Source organism: Mauremys reevesii, linkage group 2, assembly GCF_016161935.1.
Source record: "Mauremys reevesii isolate NIE-2019 linkage group 2, ASM1616193v1, whole genome shotgun sequence".
NCBI classification, from domain to species: domain Eukaryota; kingdom Metazoa; phylum Chordata; order Testudines; family Geoemydidae; genus Mauremys; species Mauremys reevesii.
In genome coordinates this window covers 115500759-115520179 of record NC_052624.1, presented here as the reverse complement: position 1 = coordinate 115520179, position 19421 = coordinate 115500759, and the positions used below count along the sequence as shown (strand labels likewise).

General features: G+C 41.8%; 1 protein-coding gene across 1 annotated transcript in view; it reads left to right on the top strand.

Moving 5' to 3' along the window:
• Positions 1–19421, top strand: part of ERP44 (endoplasmic reticulum protein 44) — a 120446-nt gene that overhangs the window by 44855 nt on the left and 56170 nt on the right. The window contains exon 4 of the mRNA XM_039525076.1: positions 1476–1591. Within this exon, the coding sequence (XP_039381010.1) occupies positions 1476–1591 (116 nt within the window). The remainder of the gene's footprint in view (positions 1–1475; positions 1592–19421) is intronic.

Below are 19421 nucleotides of genomic sequence, written 5' to 3'. Positions count from 1 at the left end.
AAAAATGTGAACAGCGCAAACAATGAACTGCTACTGTAAACAATAGCTCTAGGAAGATAAACTGCCCTGTTTATCTGAATGAGATGTTAACTCTGAAAAATATGATATCCACTTAATGTCAACACTTCAGTATTTCACGGTTTATTGTTTTAGTAGAAAAATACAGTAATGTGCTAATCTGAAACAAGTTGCCCAGTTTCCCCTAACCAGCTGCCTCTGGGAGTTTCTACAATGCATATATACGTCGTCAATACAAAATTCTGCAGCATAACAAAAACAGAAAGCATGGAGACAGTAGAATATAAACTAAATTTAAGGCCAACATAAGTAATGGGTTTATTGTACTTACTGTGGTGTCCATTTTAAGTTTTAATATAATGAAAACGTCTCCAAAGAGCCAAGGCTTTTATAGCTTTTTTCCATCACGTCCACCCCTTTTTCCCAAAGCAGGAGAGAGGCTCTCTATCCAAGACTTCACTTGAAAATTGGGCATCACTGCAAGAAATGAACCATGGAATTCCCTAGCTGGGTACATGTTACCACACCATGATCTTAAATTCAAAATTTTAGTTTGAGATTTTAAATTCAGCCATCTAAGGCAATAGGTGTGATCAGTACCATTTCCAATGAGAATCTGGTGGCACTGTTTATATGAGTTGACCATTTTAGCTGCAGATTACTTGAGTCATGAGAAACCCAGATAATCTTTTTGTTAATTTCACTTAGGGTAATATAAGAGAGGAGAAGGAAGGAATCTTTGACTTTCTGAATAGAATTTACTTTCTGTGGACTTAAATGGATAGAAGAGCTTGGCGCTCCTCAAACTGTCTTCCATTTAGTGTGTGTTTGTTTTTCAGCTGAATCTTACAGGTGTCTTTTGTGAATGGTGTCATTCAATCATTTGTTGGGTTAATCACAAGTACATATTCCCTTTACTAACATTTTGCGGCGTTTGAGTTTTTCTCCTTGTATAGGTGGAAATGTTACTGTGACTTTCATATGGCCTACCAACGGAGTCCTACACAAATACATACTTGCATTTTGCACAAAGCCACCAGATCATATGCACATGCTAAAATACAGGAGAGCTCCTATTTCATGAGCTTTTAAATGGGGATTGAGAAATTTATAAAATTGAGAAGTTAATAAAATTGAACATCTCAAAATTACAGCAAAAATGGTGCATAAATTGCAGTACATTACAATCCATCATTTTCTTCTTGTGCTTCAAACCACTGCAAAGCAATTTCCAAGGCATTGAAATGTGAAGGGGATGTCAATTTGTTCTTTGACATCATTTTAGTTATGTGATATTTTTTTCCCATCAGGAAAAAATGATTTGTATAACTGGTTATTCAGAAGATTGGTGTTCATAAAATCGATGTTGTACTAAATCACAATTTCTCACTGAGTCACCAATAAAAGTAAAATATTTGAAAGTTATTAATGTATTTGCTGTTTTTGACTGTCAACAGGTGTCGCTTCAGCCAAATGCTGCATCCTATCTTTGAGGAAGCTTCCAATGTCATCAAGGAAGAATATCCAGATAATAATCAAGTAGTGTTTGCCAGAGTAGACTGTGATCAGCACTGTAAGTAACTCAAAGTAAATCCTAATTTAGTCTGTTGTTTTATTTTAAAATGTCTATTAAGGAAAGAAGAGTTTGGTAACATCTTGCTGATAAATGAAGCCTAATTAATTTCAATCTGACGTATGGGCAAAACTATTAAAGAGCAGCTAGCGTGCAGTGAGGCCTCCACTGTAACTTAGATAGCCCTGGGGAAGCTGCCTGAGCTAGAGCAGCCTGTTCTCGTCGTCTTGTGAGTGGCACTGCAGCCAAGAATTCCTGCCATGTTAAATCCTCCACCACCCACCTACACAGGGTGGGGCTGCGTAAGCTGTTTTTCACAATACTTTGCTAAGGCGCATAGGTTGTTATGAAAAATGGCTCCCCTGTTGGTGTTGCCATCAACAAGTGGTTGTCTTGCTTTTGAAAATATGGGAAGATGAGATGGTTTTATTCCAATAGTAAATAGCAAACCGGGAAGCTGAATTAAAAGCAGTAACGGGTGAAGTGTAAGCAATGTCTGTTGCTTCAGAATTCCATGGTTTCCCCTTTGTCTTTCACTATTTCATTTGTATTGCAAAATAACAGCTATTTTTTCTGTGCAATGCTCTACTTCCTCTTGGTACATCAGCAATTTAGGGTTTGATCCTGTAGAATTTAGAGGACATACCTGAGAGGTGCTGAGCGCTCCCTGCAGCATTAGGAGTTAATGGCATCCGGCATTTTTAAGGAAGTGCTCAACACCTTTTGAGGGTGCGACTGGTTTTTTTATCCATGGGAAAAGTACATCCTGTTTTTCTGGAGCTGAAAATCCAAAGTAGTAGCAATGTTTTAATGCTGTGTGAATTTAAGTCTCTTAGGTTGTATAGCTCTAGATAGAAAAGCATTTACCTGTTAACATGAATAGGTGTGTGCATATCTCTGAGGTATAGTTGACACTGGTACTTTAAATTACTATTGCCTTTTTTGCTGTTTTGACCATGAACGTGCTGTTTCATGGTCTTCTGGAACTGGAGCTTTTCCGTGTAAAGTGTGTGACTTTCTTTTGGCAGTAAAGTTTCTTTACTGTTCTTGTAGATTTAGTAATGACTAAATAGCAAGCTTCAATATCTTCCACTGAGAAGCCATTATTTGTGCTCTTTTTGTTTTGGATATTCTAGTTCTTCCCATAGATAGTGTCCCAACAGTTAAAAGCACCTGTCTTGTGTTCTTGAAGGAAGTCTCAAGTATGAACACCATATGTTTGGGGCAGACTATATCAGTTCAGTGTATTAGATATAAAATAAGATGGTTCTTCAAACTGTCAGGAGTGGGCAAATTGACTCAATTTTTGTTTTCTGCAAAGGTATCCACAGGGCCAGTTCATAATCACAAAACATTTAAATGACTTCTGGATTGAATTTTTGCATCACTGAGTGTCAGAATCTTTCTGGGATGTCCTCAGCTTTAAAAGATCTATGACACTCTGTTTCCTTAATAGGCAGCTTTGAAGTATTCAGCTGGCTTTGTGCATCAGGGTGGAGGGGATCTGTTGAGGCACCGCAGTAAACGTCAGAGCATAACCATTCTTGATGGACAAATTAAATTAGGCATGCAATAACTCAGTGGTCCCCAACCTTTTTGTCTGGCGAGCGCCAGACGAAGGACCGTGGCGGCGGTCAAGCATCCGCCGAAATTCAGCGGCATTTCAGCGGCAACGCCTCTGGATGACGTTGCTTGTCAGCGGCAAGCGGCATCATCCAGAGGCATCGCCGCCTAAGGCATTTCGGCGGATGCTCGATCACCAGCCATGACACGGGCGCATTTTGATTGCCCCACGGGCGCCATGGCTCCTGCGGGCACCGGGTTGGGGACCCCTGCAATAACTGAAATCTCTCATTTTTCTGAGCAGCCATCCTCCTGTGTGTATTTTTTTTTTTTTTTTTTTTTAATTCTTGTGCAGAATTTGCTACAGCTGCTTGTAGCATTTCCAGAGCAACAGCGGAATGTAATTCTCCAGTGTACTTCATGGAGTATGTCTTTATCTTACTTGGCTAATTTGTTACTTCACATAATCACACCACTGCTGATGCAAGAAGAACATTTTTCTGCTAAACTTCTGCTATCTGGAACAGCCTTTCTAGAATCCTAGAACTTAGAAAATGAATAATATATTTTAGGTTTTATCCCCATGCCTTGCTGACTGATGAACCTCTCTTGCCATTTCCCTTCACCCTTTCCCTTTCTCCACCTCCTATCACTCTCCTTTGCTGTCTTCTGGCACTTCCCCTAAAAACACTAACAATCATTTTATGTTGTGCTATGGCGCATGCCTGGCAGTCATAAGCAAGAGCAGACTACAAAGTATTGAGATTTATCATCAGTACTAAGTCTCTGGAAAACAAAATTTACAAGAAAATAATTCAGTTAGTAATTCCCCTGAAGGTGTATTATTTAAAAAAAAAAATTGTCAAACACATAGTCTTTGCTGGAATTTTCCTACCGTCTTACTATCTGGTAGCTGCATTATATGTCTATTCTGCTAAATGTTTAAATGCAAGTTGTCATTTGATTAACCTGTTCATCAGAAACTTCTTTACCTTATTGTACTTGCTTTGTATCAGAGTAACTGTGGCTCACTGTCACTTTCAAAATTTACATTAATATTATCTCAAAGTTCTTGAACTAGTCAAACCAACTTATTTATAAAAGTAAATCTATATATATTTTCTTTTTGAACTAATATTCTGATTACTGGTCAAAGTAAATTCACAAAACTTTGGAAAGTTAATAAGTAATCTGGCTGATGGTTTTGTGTGTGTGTTTTGTTTTGTGGCTTTTTTGTTTGGGTTTTTTTGTTTTGTTTTAGGTTAGTTATTGACTTTATAGGATTTTGGATGTTACATTTGTTTTCAAGATATGGAAAACTCTGAAGGGTGGAGCTCATGCTGTCTGTAGCTAAGGTTACATTAACACTTTATATAAGCCTCTACTTAGTTTCATTTTAAATGTTAGGGCTGAAACTTTTCCGTGTTTACTCTTTGCCTAAAGTTGAAACTTTTGAACCATTTTCAAGAACGACATTGGGGAAAAGTCAGTAGTTCTGCTAATAATTTTTTTTCAACTGCTTTTTGAACTTTTTCACCTCCATATTTAGAAGTAGAGGTTTGAAATTTAACCGGAGGATATAGTCTTGGGGTTAAAAGTGCCTTTTCCTATCCCGGAAAAAATGTACCCAGTTTCAGCAGAGTTATAAGCCTCTGAAAATGCCATTTGCAAACATTCAGTAGAGTTTAAGAGGCTTGTTACTTAATTTCTGAACACGCTAAGTGCATTGAGCATTTTTCTAGACTCTGCTGAGCCTGCTGCATGGTAGACACAGGTCTACAGGGTCTGGATGGAGGTCTGGGTGGTGATGATGCCTCAGTAGCAGCACTGCCCTTTTCGGTCTAAGAGAGGTTGGACTGGGTTGGGAGCCAGGAAGAGTGCATGAGTTTGTGTCAGCTCTTCCAAAGACTGGTATTACTTGCGTGCTCTTCCTTCTAAGCACTTCTTATTGAGCCATGGTCTCATGTCACTCACTTAAGAGGCAGACAAATCACTTCTCATTTTACAGATTGTGCAAGATCATCTCTGGCAAAGCTAGAAATAAAACCCTGTTCTCTAGCATGACAGACCTAAGCAGTGCTTGAATTATGGGAGAATGTGGGGGGAGGGGGCTTACTACTTTTAGGGGCTACCTCACTTCTGTGTTATGATCCCCTTACTTCTCACTACTGTTTAAATTAAAGCCAGCCACTTGATGTTCATGGCCCCACTACTTTTTTCCCTTAATTTGAGTACTAGACCTAAGTCTCATCCACTAAGCAGCCCTGCCTTTCTGAATGACTGTGGCAAATTATGTTGTTGTTTATGCTGTTTGTAGTCATAAGACCACACTCAGCTCCAGAATCAGGAGTGGAGCCCAGGATTCCTGATTCCCAGGATTCCTCTGTTGTCTAGTAAATAGTTATGTATTCCACTGGCAAAACATGCATTGCATGTTCTAACACTTGAGTGCTTAATTTGGCAACCTTTTTACATGATTATAAGAGAGTAATTAGTATGTAATAGTATATTTAATGTGTATTACTGTGTTAAAGGAATTACTAGGTTATGTATATTTTTAATATTATATAACCTTTCTAGTATTAAAAAGTCATAGGCCAGTACTGTCTATTTTTGATTGGATTAACAATTTCTGTTTCTATATTTGTGTTGCGTGATTTCAGGTTCTGTAGCACTGTTAGTACAGGAATATTATTGTAGAGGTGATGAATTGTTTGCACTGCAAACTACCTGTTTCCTTTTGAAATCAAATCTCTGCAGGGAGCCCATATAGCTGCTTTCAGACCTCTCTAAATAGCATTCAGAATGGTCAACCTGGCATAGATACCTTTCATTTGATGCACTCTTATTCAAGTGCCCTGCAGGTCCCAGCATCTCACACTAGCCTCTGAGGCAAAGCAAATTAAAGAGAATTATTGATGCTCTGCAAAATGTTTGATGCTTAATGACAAAACCATCATTCTGTCTGCCCTCACAGCCAATATAAAGATATTCTGCCGGAGACTGATATTAATAGTCTTGATGTGATTAAAACAAATTTTAAATTTTTTTAATGTGGTATTAATATTTTGTATATATTACATTTTAAACTGATTCATGTGTAGTGTGAAAATATTAAGTTAAAATGAGTATGTTCAGTCTTTTCTTTCAAGAGTATGCTGAAGACTAATTCACATTGTTTAGTGTGCCTAAACTAGTACCCCGACCTCAGTTACCAACATCAACAGTTTCTAGGTGCCATCTGCTTGGAAATTCATGTAATATAATAAGCTGTCAACCTACCTATCTTCTAAATTAATACTTAGAAAATGCCATACTGGTTATGAAAGATCTATGGGTTCATCCAAACTTGCTGCATATTGATTAAAAAAATAACTTTTTTTCTGGGCAGCCATACAGTAATAAACCCATGGTGATATTTTTTCATGATAACAAAAATTTACATCATGCTACCCCTCCTGTATGTTCTGTTCTTGCAAAGGGGAAGGGGGTGTATTACAATATATAAGAATTCAGAACATAAGTCAATTTTTAACTAATGGGAGTTAGGAAGATGCCTTCCAGAACTGATTGCTGCAGGAATTCTTGCACCTTCCTCTGAAGCATCTAGTACTGGCCACTGTCAGAGTGAAGGTACTGTGCTAATGGATCACTGTGACAATTCCTTGGTTACTGTGTGTTAAATATTTCTCTTCAAGTAGATGTTGCCATTAGTGTGGTTCGCATTGTAAGTGAAAATAAGGGTCATATGATGGTCTGACGCTGAAAATGTGTGCGGATCCAACTCTGCCTTCCACTTGCAATTTGGATTTTTAATTCTTTTCTGATCTAACAGAAACTGGAAAGAATGAAAGTGGCATCAGTTCAGTTAGAGAGCAAAATAGGAGTAGAAGGAGGAAAGAGATAGCAAGTATCTCAAATATGGAAAAACTATTGAGGCAAATTGTGGAGTCTCTTCTTCTAGTGTCTCTAGTAAATAAATGTAAAGTCCTTCTGCCATTAGAATGCCTGCTTGCTTGCTCATAGCAAGTCTGGATTTAAAGTTAACTCTATTAAGATAATATCTGTACAGATCACTCCCTCCACCCGCCCCCACTTTTTCATTGTTTTGAACCAGAATTTCTGAAAGGGTTTGGTTCTGTCACAATAGTAACAGCTTTTTAAACACCCTTTCTACGTAATCTGGCTTCACCAGGCAATACAATGAGGTTTCAGGAAGCAAATTAGATGGATAATGCTCTGACTCAGATTAAATTTAGAATCCACCTTGGGTAAGAGATTGGGGTGAGGAGGGTATGTCCATGATCCTTGCTAGTACCAAGTTCTGGCCATGAGCTAGGTAATTTAACTGGCAAGTATGGATGGAACATCACTTTGAAGAAATACTTCATGAAAGGATGAGTGAAATGCCTCTTGTATGGAAGAGCAGCAGGCAGCAATGGCTCTTGAGTGAATATTAACTATGGGGAAATAGGATTCTTCTTCAGTAGATCCAGCCATGTATTCTACTTAGGTGTGTGCGCTTCTGATGCACCAGAGCCAGAGAACTGTATCTAAGAGCACCCGTAGGGGTAGCAATCACAACCTGCAGCCATACCTTTTTCTTGTGTATAGTAGTTAGTAGTACCTTAAGCTAAGTTCAGTGTTAGTATAGTATTAGTTAGAATAGCTGGTTGCCCTATATCATGCCCTGACTAGGGTTCAAGCATTGTCCATCATGTTTAGGGGCCATTCCCAAAAACAATCCCCATGCAAGGTGTTGCTTGTATCTCAGTGAAGGATATGTCTAAGAGCAGTGCTCCATCTGCAAGTTGTTCACAAACAGGACTCAGATGGTGAATGACTTGCAACTGAAACTGCACCGGCTCTTACCAAGGCCTCACGTAACTGGCTATCACCTTCAGATCCAGCAAGTGATGCTGCTCTGCAGTTGGGCTCCAGTGTTTCCCTCAAGCAGAAGAAGGGTCATTCTCCCTCCCCTGGTACGGCAAGGAATAGGTCCCATAAAACAAATTAGGATCATTCCAGGACTCTGGGACACTCCTCCTCATTTTCTAAGGGTACATCTATACTTACCGTCCGGGTCAGCGGCTAGCGTTCGACTTCTCGGAGTTCGATATATCGATATCGAACTCCGAACGCGCTCCCGTCGACTCCGGAACTCCTCCACCGCGAACGGCGGTGGCGGAGTCAACGGGGGAGCCGCGGACTTCGATCCCGCGGCATCTGGACGGGTGAGTACTTCGAACTAAGGTAGTTCGAGTTCAGCTACGCTATTCGCGTAGCTGAACTTGCGTACCTTAGTTCGAACCCCCCCCCCCCCCTTAGTGTAGACCAGGCCAAAGAGGAGTGCTAACTGGCATTGTTCTTCCTCCAGCACATGAGATGGAGCGGTTCCATCTAACCGCTCCCTGGTTCTGATCCACGAGCAGTGACAGCCCGTACTGTCGAATCTAGTTCGAACCTTGGAACGTCTGCTGAGTTCAGTACTGATTACATCAGCACCAGTCTCCATACCAGCAGTATATCAGGTGACATCAGACCTGCTTTTCCTCTTAGTCTCAGACTCTGGTTCAAGAGTTTGCTGGGGCCATGGCTTCACCTGCATTATCTTTCCGCAATGTCATTGTCTTAGTGGCAGATCACATTGTCAAATTTGGTACCACCCATAGCCTCAGTACTGACGCCTCTCCCGATACTGTATGGGAGTGTGTCTCATTCAGTGCTGATCCCCCATGCCTTTTTGGCTCCGATGCTGCCCCCATGTTGGGTTTCAGGTGAGCCTGAATTTGCCCTGTCAGGTCTGACTCACCCACTGTCACCACAGAACTTCTGCGACTCCTCAAGATCAAGGCTGGGGTCGTATTCATCCTCGTCGTATAGGTGCCAGAGAACACCCTCGGATCACCATCGGTACCGAGATTGGCATCTGTCCCATGGCTGTAACTGGGGCTCTTAGCCTGGTGCCTTATCTGTATGATCAGTAGCCTCCTTGGAAAGCTCCTCAGTCTCTGAGGACCCATTCCTCAACCCATTCCAGAGCAAGATCACCAGTCCTGATGGTGGCTCCCTCTCTTAAACCACCTCAGCTGCAAGTGACCGCTGAGCCTATTCTTCCTGGACCTCCACGGCTCTTCCAACCAGATCCTGTGGTACAAGAACAGGATCCGTCATTGGCACAGCAAACCACCTCCTTGTCCTTCCTGGACAAGTTTACTGTGCTGAAATCTTCCTCTCTTTTGGTGTCCAAGGACTTTCAGATGTTTCAAGACCTCCTGAGGCATATGGCCGCTATCTTGGGTAACCCGGTAGAATTCCTGCAGGAGAATACACATAAACTGCTGGATGGTCTCCAATCATCACCTCTAGGGAGACTAGCCATCCTGATAAAAGAGGCTCTTTTGGAGCCTGCAAATGCCCTTGGGAATACCCCAGCTTCATTGCCTCCCATGGCAAGATATTTGAAAAAACTGTACTTCGTTCCTATGCAGGGTTTGGGGGTTTCTACTCCCTCCTATATCTCTGGTGGTAACTGCAGCAAATGACAGGGCACAGCAGGGGAGGCATAAGTCCACCTCTAAGGACAGAGGCCAAGACGATTAACTTAATGGGGAGGAAGATTTATACCCCCATTTCCCTGCAAATGCGCACCCTGAAGCAGCAGGCGTTGCTCTCTGAATATGACTTTGTCAATTGGGCAGCCATGTCTGAGTTCACAGACAAGTTGCCAGAAACCTCCAGGGAAGAGTTTCTATAAACTATTTTTGTTCATCTTGACTTGTTCAACTATAATCTTCCAGAAAATTCTCCATGCCAGCTATGAGAAGAGCTGATGCCAATGCACAGCTGTGTTGTCTATCAGGATTTTAATGCTTTTTCCTTTGACCAAAGGCCCTGGAAGCCAGTCTTATGGCATCTATTTGTTTATTGGGAATCTGATTTTTCAGTTTTGTGAGGGGCCATGAGCTGCAAAATGACATCCTGATCCCTTCTCAGCAGAATACTTCTGTTACTTCAATGGGAGATGGGAAGGACTGAGTAACGGCTACTTCCCTAGAACAGTTAGTAGGAGGCAACTTCAGTAGTGTGTCCTGGGGTGAGTGAAGAGAACTGTGGACCATTATATAGTAATGTGAATTTGGCCACCCCAGGAGGTGGCTCATTCTTAACTTCACAAGTTAAAGTTTTTAAATTTAAAGTTTTGAATCTGTTAGACCTAAGATGCTTAGGAAATATCTGAGCAAATCTATTGGCTGAGCTCCCTATCATGAAGATCTATTCCAGTGTGATCCTGAGCAAGAATGGATTCAGTCTTCCTTGAGTCTTAGATGGAGAAGAGACGTTTGTTTTTTCCTTTGACCCTGAGCTCTGTCTTCTTAAATAGAGAAGTGATGTGAAAAGCCTGACTCACTCCCTGAGAAGACTTGGTTCTGATGAGCCTGACTTAATTGTGGCTGTACATGTTGCCATGGGAAACAAAGAGAAACAGCCACCAATGCCAGATGCTTAAAGAAGCAGACCATCTTGCTTTGGATATAGCTGTTGCTCAGCTTGCATATGAGGGGCTTTCTGGGAGGCTGCCTCATTAAGATATGTAAGTGTCACACAAAAGCTGTGTTCCAAGCCAATCCTGCTGACTGACAGATTTGCCAACCATATGTCATATGGAGTTTGATACTTTTGATAACTTTATTCTGAAGATCCAAAACTGGGCAAAGCCTTTCCTTTTTCCTCCTTCCTTTTCTACTTAATATCAAGTGTAAACTTTTCCTTTGGAGGACTTTGAAACCTGTTGTTTGTTCCTTACTGCAGCATGGAGACAACTTCTTTCCCTTCAGCAGTTTCTAAGGAGAAGGGTTTATAGAAAAGGGAAAGATGTGGAGAAGGAACTGAACTGAATTTAAGGGCATAACCTTTTCTGTAGTCTCTAGGATCTGTATTTGTGGAATTTCATTCTGCTGCAAAACAGGGTGGGCAGTTTGCAAAAGAATGGAAAGGACTGAATTTGAGATGTCTGAGCATTGCTGATGATGGATTTAGAAGTGATTTGAAGCCTCAGCATAATGCATGGCTCAAATTATTGAACTGTTTAGGAAATCTCTGTTCTTGTGAAGCTCTCAAAACCAGTTTTAATTGTATTTTTAGAAATCTGAAGTGATAGGCTTTCCTTATATCATGAGCATAACTTGTTCATATACAATGTGTCAAATACAATGTTTGTCATTTTAAAGAAAATATGAAATGATGGCTGGAATGTGGGGCATTTTGTTTGTTTGTTTGTTTTTTCTCCCCTGGTTACTCCTACCTGCATCAAGTGCCAGTATAGAATATTATTGGTCCGAAAATGAGCAGTGAGAATGCCTGGGAATATTTTAAAATTTAATTTAGGATTTACTATAACAAATGTGATCTCTGAATGAATTCAAACAATATAAAATGCAAATACATGATGTATTTCCAATTTATAAGGAGTATATTTTTGTAGTAGCTCTGCTTGTGTTAGCTCTACCTGTATCAAATACCACGGTTTAATAAAATATTTAGGATGTACTCTATTTGACTTCTGAATGAGTGCAAACAGTTTTTCATGTACTTGCATTTTATATTCCCTAAAAGATGGTTTTCAAATACATATTTGTGTAGGACTGCCTTCTGCCTGTGTTAGCTCTCCCTTCATCTCAGTGCAATTTATAAAGAGTATAAGTTCTGACTTATGACTGAATTCAAACACTGCTTCATGAAAATGTGCTTTAATTATAATTTTTATGCGAATTTAGTGCTCAACAAACATTCTGGCCTGATAGTCCTGGCGACATGAATCTCCAACTCACAGACATGCAGACAGACAGAGACCTGGAGATACAGTTGTGCATATGCCCCCATATTGCTTTAGTTGTGTGGCTCAGTCCTGACTTTCAAGGGCTACAATCTCTAGAGATAAAAGTTTTTCATCTGAGACAAAAAACAAGTTCTGACTATGGCAGTGTGTTTTTGTGGATATCTGTTCATTGGGGGACTGGACTGTGACTACAAAATGCCATCAGATAGTAAGGGCTTGGCTACACTTGTAAATGTAGAGCACTGGGAGTTAAACCAGCCCAGGCTGCAGCGTGCTTTTCAAATGGGAGGGGGGAAGGGAGTGTGACAGTGTGTTGTGTGTATGTGGGGGGAGAGAGAGTGTGTTTTGGGGGGAGAGATGTCAGCATGTAAGTTCAGACAGCAGCAACACTCCCCCCCCCCACACACACACACCTCTGCTTTGGCGGCAGCAGCAGCATTCCACAGTAACTGTTTGCTTTGTGTCCCGGAGCAGATAAGCGTGCTGGCTGTCAGAAACAGAGCTTTGAAAGGGGATATCCACATGCCTGCCTCAGAGTTTAAAACAATGACCAGGGTGGCCACTTGACTTCAGAGGCTGATGGGACGTTTCCAGAGGCCAGTCACAGCGCAGTAATGCAACACATTGTCCACACTGACACCTGAGCGTTTCAGCTGGGGCGCAGCAAGCTTTATGCTTCTCATGGAGGTGGATTACCAGGAGCACTCAAGCTACAAAGTCAAGGTGCTCTACGGGCCTTGCCAGTGTGGACACCTCAGGAGTTAGGGTGCCTGGGGTTGATTTAATGCTCTCCAATGCTCATAATGATTGGAACTGGTGACCTTGTTCTATAAAGGTTCTATATCTGCTATTACCAATCTCAGGAGCCCTCTAGTCCACACTTCATATATTTGCTGAAAGACTGTTAAAAGTATTTTTTATTTTAAGAGAAATTAAGTATTTATTTATGACCTGCTAATACTGAAAACACTGAAGAAGAATGTTTTACAGACTTCCTTGGGAAACTTGCTCTAAATGTCGTCCCCACCTCACCCCCCACACACACCAGAATTAAGAGAATAAAATAGTCTAGCTCTATTTAGAAATGCAATTTTTTGCTTTCATACAGTATCCTGGGATATTCAGGAAATAGTTTATTTCTGTTGTGTCTTCTGTGAGCTGAACCTTTTGCTAGGTGAAGTTGGTGAGTTGATTATTACTGACAGGAATGTTAATATGTCCCTTTGTCTCCTGCTCTTCAGCAGGCAGCAATGAGGCTAATGGCCTCACCAGTAACAGCTCAGTTTCAAATCTTCCACTTTAAGGGAAGATAAAGAATATCATAATGGAGAAATTCAGGTTCTTATTCTTTGACTGAACAGCAGTCTTCAAATGCTAGGTTCAGTTATATACTTAGTACAGAGATGATATTGTTGTCCTTGTCTGTCATTCTGTGTGGGCACTATGTGAGTGATTCTGTTAGCTCTTTCAGTAATATTTAAAAACACTGGTCATCAGGTTTTGCTGAGTTGCCTTTGGAGTCTTCTGGGAGTAGAGGGGATGTTACAGCATCAGATTTGTTGCTACCTCTGCAATTCCAAAAGCTGTTAAGTACCTTTTTGTATCTGAGCACTTTTGGATGGAATACCACTGGGCTTAGCCTCTCCTGCCTTACACACCCTGTCAATGTTGGGCTTGCTGTTGTGAGGTATGTTTTGGCCTGCAGTTCCACCAATTTGCAGATAACTAGATAGAAATCATCTTGTTAAAGGACAGACTCACTTTGTAGTTTTCTTTGTACCTGACAGAGCTACTGTAGATATGTATCTGAGAACAAACTGTCTTTAGCTTCAATCAGATGAGAAGGATGGAAATGAATCCGACAGGACAAATACGTAGAGGGTTGGCTGAATTTAGTGTGCCTTTTTAGTGGTGCATTTGTCTTTTCCAGTATGATTCATAGCTTTGGCTTATATTGGATTCATTAGTTTTCCTGGATGCCCAGGTACAGCTGTGACAGATTTTTTTTTTCTTCTCTTTCTTCCATCTATGTCTGGTCCAGAGGCTGCAATGATATCCGTCCTGCAGAGCTTGCCACCTTGACTTACACTGATTTAACCTTAGAGTAAACTGCATTAATCCAGTTGTATGTGGATAGACCCTTGAAAGGCACCATAAAACTTTAGCTAGCACAGAATGCAGCAGCTAGTGTCTTGAGTGGGGTGAATGGTTAGGAACTTATTGCAGCATTGCTTCATCCTTTACACTGCCTACCCATTGGCTCCTAGTGTAATTATGATCTATAAAGTGCTAAATTCTCAGATCACTGATGTCAGAGCGATTCTTGTTCTGTTTACAATGTCGTGAACTGCTTTTGGAATCATAGAATATTATGGTTGGAAGAGACCTCAGGAGGTCATCTAGTCCAACCCCCTGCTCAAAGCAGGACCAACACCAGCTAAATCATCCTAGCCAGGGCTTTGTCAAGCCAGGCCTTAAAAACCTCTAAGGATGGAGATTCCACCACCTCCCTAGGTAACCCATTCCAGTCCTTCACCACCCTCCTAATATCCAACCTAAACCTCCCCACTGCAACTTGAGACCATTTCTTCTTGTTCTGTCATTTGCCACCACTGAGAACAGCCACACTCCATCCTCTTTGGAACCCCCTTCCAGTAGTTGAAGGCTGCTATCAAATCCCCCCCTCACTATTCTCTTCTGCAGACTAAACAATCCCAGTTAAAGGTAATAATTGGAGATATACCAATCTCCTAGAACTGGAAGGAACCTTGAAAGGTCATCAAGTCTAGCCCCCTGCCTTCACTAGCAGGACCAATTTTTGCCCCAGATCCCTAAGTGGCCCCCTCAAAGATTGAACTCACAACCCTGGGTTTAGCAGGCCAATGCTCAAACCACTGAGCTATCCCTCCCCCCTCAGCCTCTCCTCATAAGTCATGTTCCCCAGCCCCCTGATCATTTCCACTGCCCTTCGCTGGACTCTCTCCAATTTGTCCACGTTCCTTCCGTAGTGGGGGGACCAAAACTGGATGCAGTACTCCAGATGTGGCCTCACCAGTGCCGAATAGAGGGGAATAATCACTTCCCTCGATCTGCTGGCAATGCGCCTACTAATACAGTCCAATATGCTATTAGCCTTCTTGGCAACGAGGACACACTGCTGACTTTCATCCAGCTTCTCGTCCACTGTAATCTCCAAATCCTTTTCTGCAGAACTGCTGCTTAGCTAGTCAGTCCCTAGCCTGTACTGGTGCATGGGATTCTTCCTTCCTAAGCGCAGGACTCTGCACTTGTCCTTGTTGAACCTCATCAGATTTCTTTTGGCCCAATCCTCCAATTTATCTAGGTCACTCTGGACTCTATCCCTACCCTCCAGCACATCTACCTCTCCCCCCAGCTTAGTGTCATCTGCGAACTTGCTGATGGTGCAATTCAGCCCATCATCCAGATAATTAATAAAGATGTTGAACAAAACTGGCCCCAGGACTGACTCCTAGGGCACTCCTCTTGATACCAGCTTCTAACTAGACATCGAGCCATTCATCACTACCTGTTGAGTCTGATGAGCTAGCCAGCTTTCTATCCACCTTATAGTCCATTCATCCAATCCATACTTCTTTAACTTGCCGGCAAGAATACTGTGGGAGACCGTATCAAAAGCTTTGCTAAAGTCAAGATATATCACATCCACCGCTTTCTCCATATCCACAGAGCCAGTTATCTCATCATAGAAGGCAATTAGGTTGGTCAGGAATGACTTGCCCTTCGTGAATCCATGTTGACTGTTCCTGATCACCTTCCTCTCCTCCAAGTGCTTCAAAATGGATTCTTGAGGACCTGCTCCATGATTTTGCCGGGGACTGAAGTGAGGCTGACCGGTCTGTAGTTCCCCGGGTTCTCTTTCTTCCCTTTTTTAAATATGGGCACTATATTTGCCTTTTTCCAATTGTCCGGGACCTCCCCCGATTGCCACGAATTTTCAAAGATAATGGCCAATGGCTCTGCAATCACATCAGCCAACTCCCTCAGCACCCTTGGATGCATTAGATCTGGATGCATGGACTTGTGCACGTCCAACTTTTCTAAATAGTCCTTAACCTGTTCTTTCACCACTGAGGGCTTCTCCCTATACTGTGTTGCCCAGTGCAGTAGTTTGAGAGCTGACCTTGTCTGTGAAGACTGAGGCAAAAAAAGCATTGAGTACTTCAGCTTTTTCCACATCATGTGTCACTATGTTGCCTCCCCCATTAAGTAAGGGTCCCACACTTTCCCTGTTCACCTTCTTGTTGTATCATAGCTGTAGAAACTCTTCTTGTTACCCTTCACATCCCTTGCTAGCTTCAACTCCAGTTGTGCCTTGGCCTTCCTGATTACACCCCTGCATGCTCTAGCAATATTTGTATATGCCTCCCTAGTCATCTGTCCAAATTTCCACTTCTTGTAACTTCCACTTCCACTTCTTTTTGAGTTTTAAGCTTACCAAAGATTTCACTGTTAAGCCAAGCTGGTCGCCTGCCATATTTGTTATTCTTGCTGCACTTCGGGATGGTTTGTTCCTGGGCCATCAGTAAGGCTTCTTTCAAATACAGCCAGCTCTCCTGGACTCCTTTCCCCCTCATATTAGCCTCCCAGGGGATCCTGCCCATCAGTTCCCTAAGGGAGTCAAAGTCTGCTTTTCTGAAGTCCAGGGTCCGTATTTTGCTACTCTCCTTTCTTCCTTTTGTGAGGATCCTGAACTCAATCATCTCATGGTCACTGCTGCCTAGGTTGTCACCCACTTCTACTTCCGCTACCAATTCTTCCCTGTTTGTAAACAGCAGGTCAAGAGGAGTACAGCCCCTAGTTGGTTCCTCCAGCACTTGTACCAGGAAGTTGTCCCCAACACTCTCCAAAAACTTCCTGGATTGTCTGTGCACTGCTGTATTGCTCTCCCAGCAGATGTCAGGGTGTGTGAAGTCCCCCATTAGAACCTTGCTCCGTCTTTCTGTGGTAAAATTATTACAAACTGTCGAAAGACAGTTTTCGTGTGTGTGTGTGTGTGCGGAAGTCTCAAGATGACTTGCTTGCTTCAGATTGCAATACAAGACATTTCTGTTAATCAGACTGTTTGGTGGGCCCTTAAAAGATTTAATACAAGAATGAGTACCACAGGAACCAAAGCAATATTCAGGCAATCAGTCCCAAGACAGGACTTTGTTTTTGATTTGGTTCTAGGTATTCCAGAACTGTCATTTCTGGTTACCAAATAGTCCCTAGCAGTGGATCCAAAAATATCTGATACCTTCTTTAGAAAAGAAGAAATAGGATCAGATTATATTCACCAAGAAAACCAAAGTAGTCATTATGAATTAAATATCCCAGTTAGAATAGAGAAGAATCAGGCTCAGTTGCACTAGAGCTGAAGAGCAGATCATGATGAGTGAACAATTTTTTTAGAGGAGAAACTTGCGAAGTCTTTTGGTGGATTCCTAGTTTTTAAATTAGGAGATAAACAAGTTTTGTATTTTTTATAGATCTTTTCATCTGAGGATATAAAAATTACTCCACAAAGGTGGATATTATTCCAATTTCATCAGTGAGGAAACTGACCTGCAGAATGGCTGATCGCAGTGGTCATGTCTTTCAGAATCCCTTTCTGACATTCTTTTTGGGAGCTGGAAGAGTGTTCCAGCACTTCTGCTAATTCTAGCCACTTCCCAACCTCCGTGTGTGTATGGCCGGGGGTGTGTGTGCAGAAGGGGAGTGTGACCCCAGTGCCCAATTAGGGCCAATCCCATATCAGTTGGACCCTTTCCCCCACCAGCAGCAAAGTGTTCTCTGAGTCAGCAGGTACTGGTGCCAGGCCTTGGTCAGGGGGCGCTCAGCAGGGGTCAGTGCAGAGGGAGCTCGGGATGCTACAGCTGGAACCGATCAGGGGAGCTTGAGGACTGTAGCTCGCTGGAGCCTGGGGCATAGACCAGAGCCAAGCAATATTGAAAGCCAGGCAGTGGGGCTGCCTAGGTAGTGGAGCACACTCTGCTGAACACAGGCTGGGGGAGGGAGGGATGGGATGGAGTCTGCAGGGAGCTATCCCCTGGACCTCTCCCAGCTCCTCCCACTACCCCTCAGCCGCTCCTCCTTCAACTCCCTCTCAAGGCCTCCACTGTTCCCCCAGTATGCACCTCAGTCCCCTCCCATTCACAGCAAGCGTTCACCACCTCAGGGATTCTGGCACTTCTTTTTTTAGGATGTAGCACAGGTTAATTGCCTTCTTACCAGTAAAGAGGAAATTTCTAGCAGTACGGGAAAAGTACCAAAAAGTTGCTAAAGTATTGTGACTGTTTAATTTATTGGAAAGTGCAAGGCTGTTTAGTAAAGTCCAACTTGCCTTTGTAAGTAATTAATAAGTGCAGACTGATAAAATATTCAAAACAGTCACAGATTTCCTCCATCAAGTGTCTGAATGAATAAGCTGCTGCAGTAGATAAAACTCCAAAGAAATAAAAGCTTGCTCTGTAATGAATTCCTAGGTCGTTCTTTAAGTTAAAGAATGAAACTATCCAGTACAATAGTTAATGATTTATTTATATTGATGAACTAATACAACTCATCTTGCAGACCAAAGGGATGGTATCAGTGTCATAAACCTGTGGATAAAAGAAATAGTATTAATTACTCTAAAAATTATGGCCACTTGTGGTAAATGATGGATTTACCATCTCCATTTTTTCTCTTCTGTGATCAGAAAATTGGAAGGTCAGCAAAAAACAACAAACCTCTATGTGGCACTGTTACATAATTACAAAATTTAGGCAATGACACTACATCAGTGATTAATAATCCTCAGAAGTATTTTCTTCTCACATCACTACTTTTGCTATTCGTACTCATATGAATACTACTCTCTCTTAAATCAAACTACAAAATTCTGGATACAGATTTCATTGATTGCCTAAGTGATAGTTAATAGAGTTTATAATCATTAATGAAATGTCTGCATCTGTCTAGACTACCATCTGTTAGCTTAGCATCTGGTATCCTTTGTTTGGGGGATGGACTATATCCTGCCATGGAAGGGGCATGGATCCTGCCATGGAAGGGGAATGGATCCGATGACCCGTGTTTCTGTCCAGAACTATTAGGATCCTCAAAATTTCACAGGCTGTTTCTGCTAATGATGATGAAAATGTATATTTTTCTAGGCAAGCAGTGGAAAGCTGTTTCTCTTTGAACACTGACCCCCTCAGTGAAAAGACCATCTATAAATGGAACAGGCAACAATTTAACTCCAACAAGATATATTTATTTGAGGGGAAATAGTCCATGATTCTGTTTTATGTATATAGAAATAAAATTGACTCTTATTTTTATGCCATTTGACTTACTATGATAGGATCTTATATTTTATGTAGCTGAAAGGCTTTATGTACCCCAGAATGGAGACTACTTCTT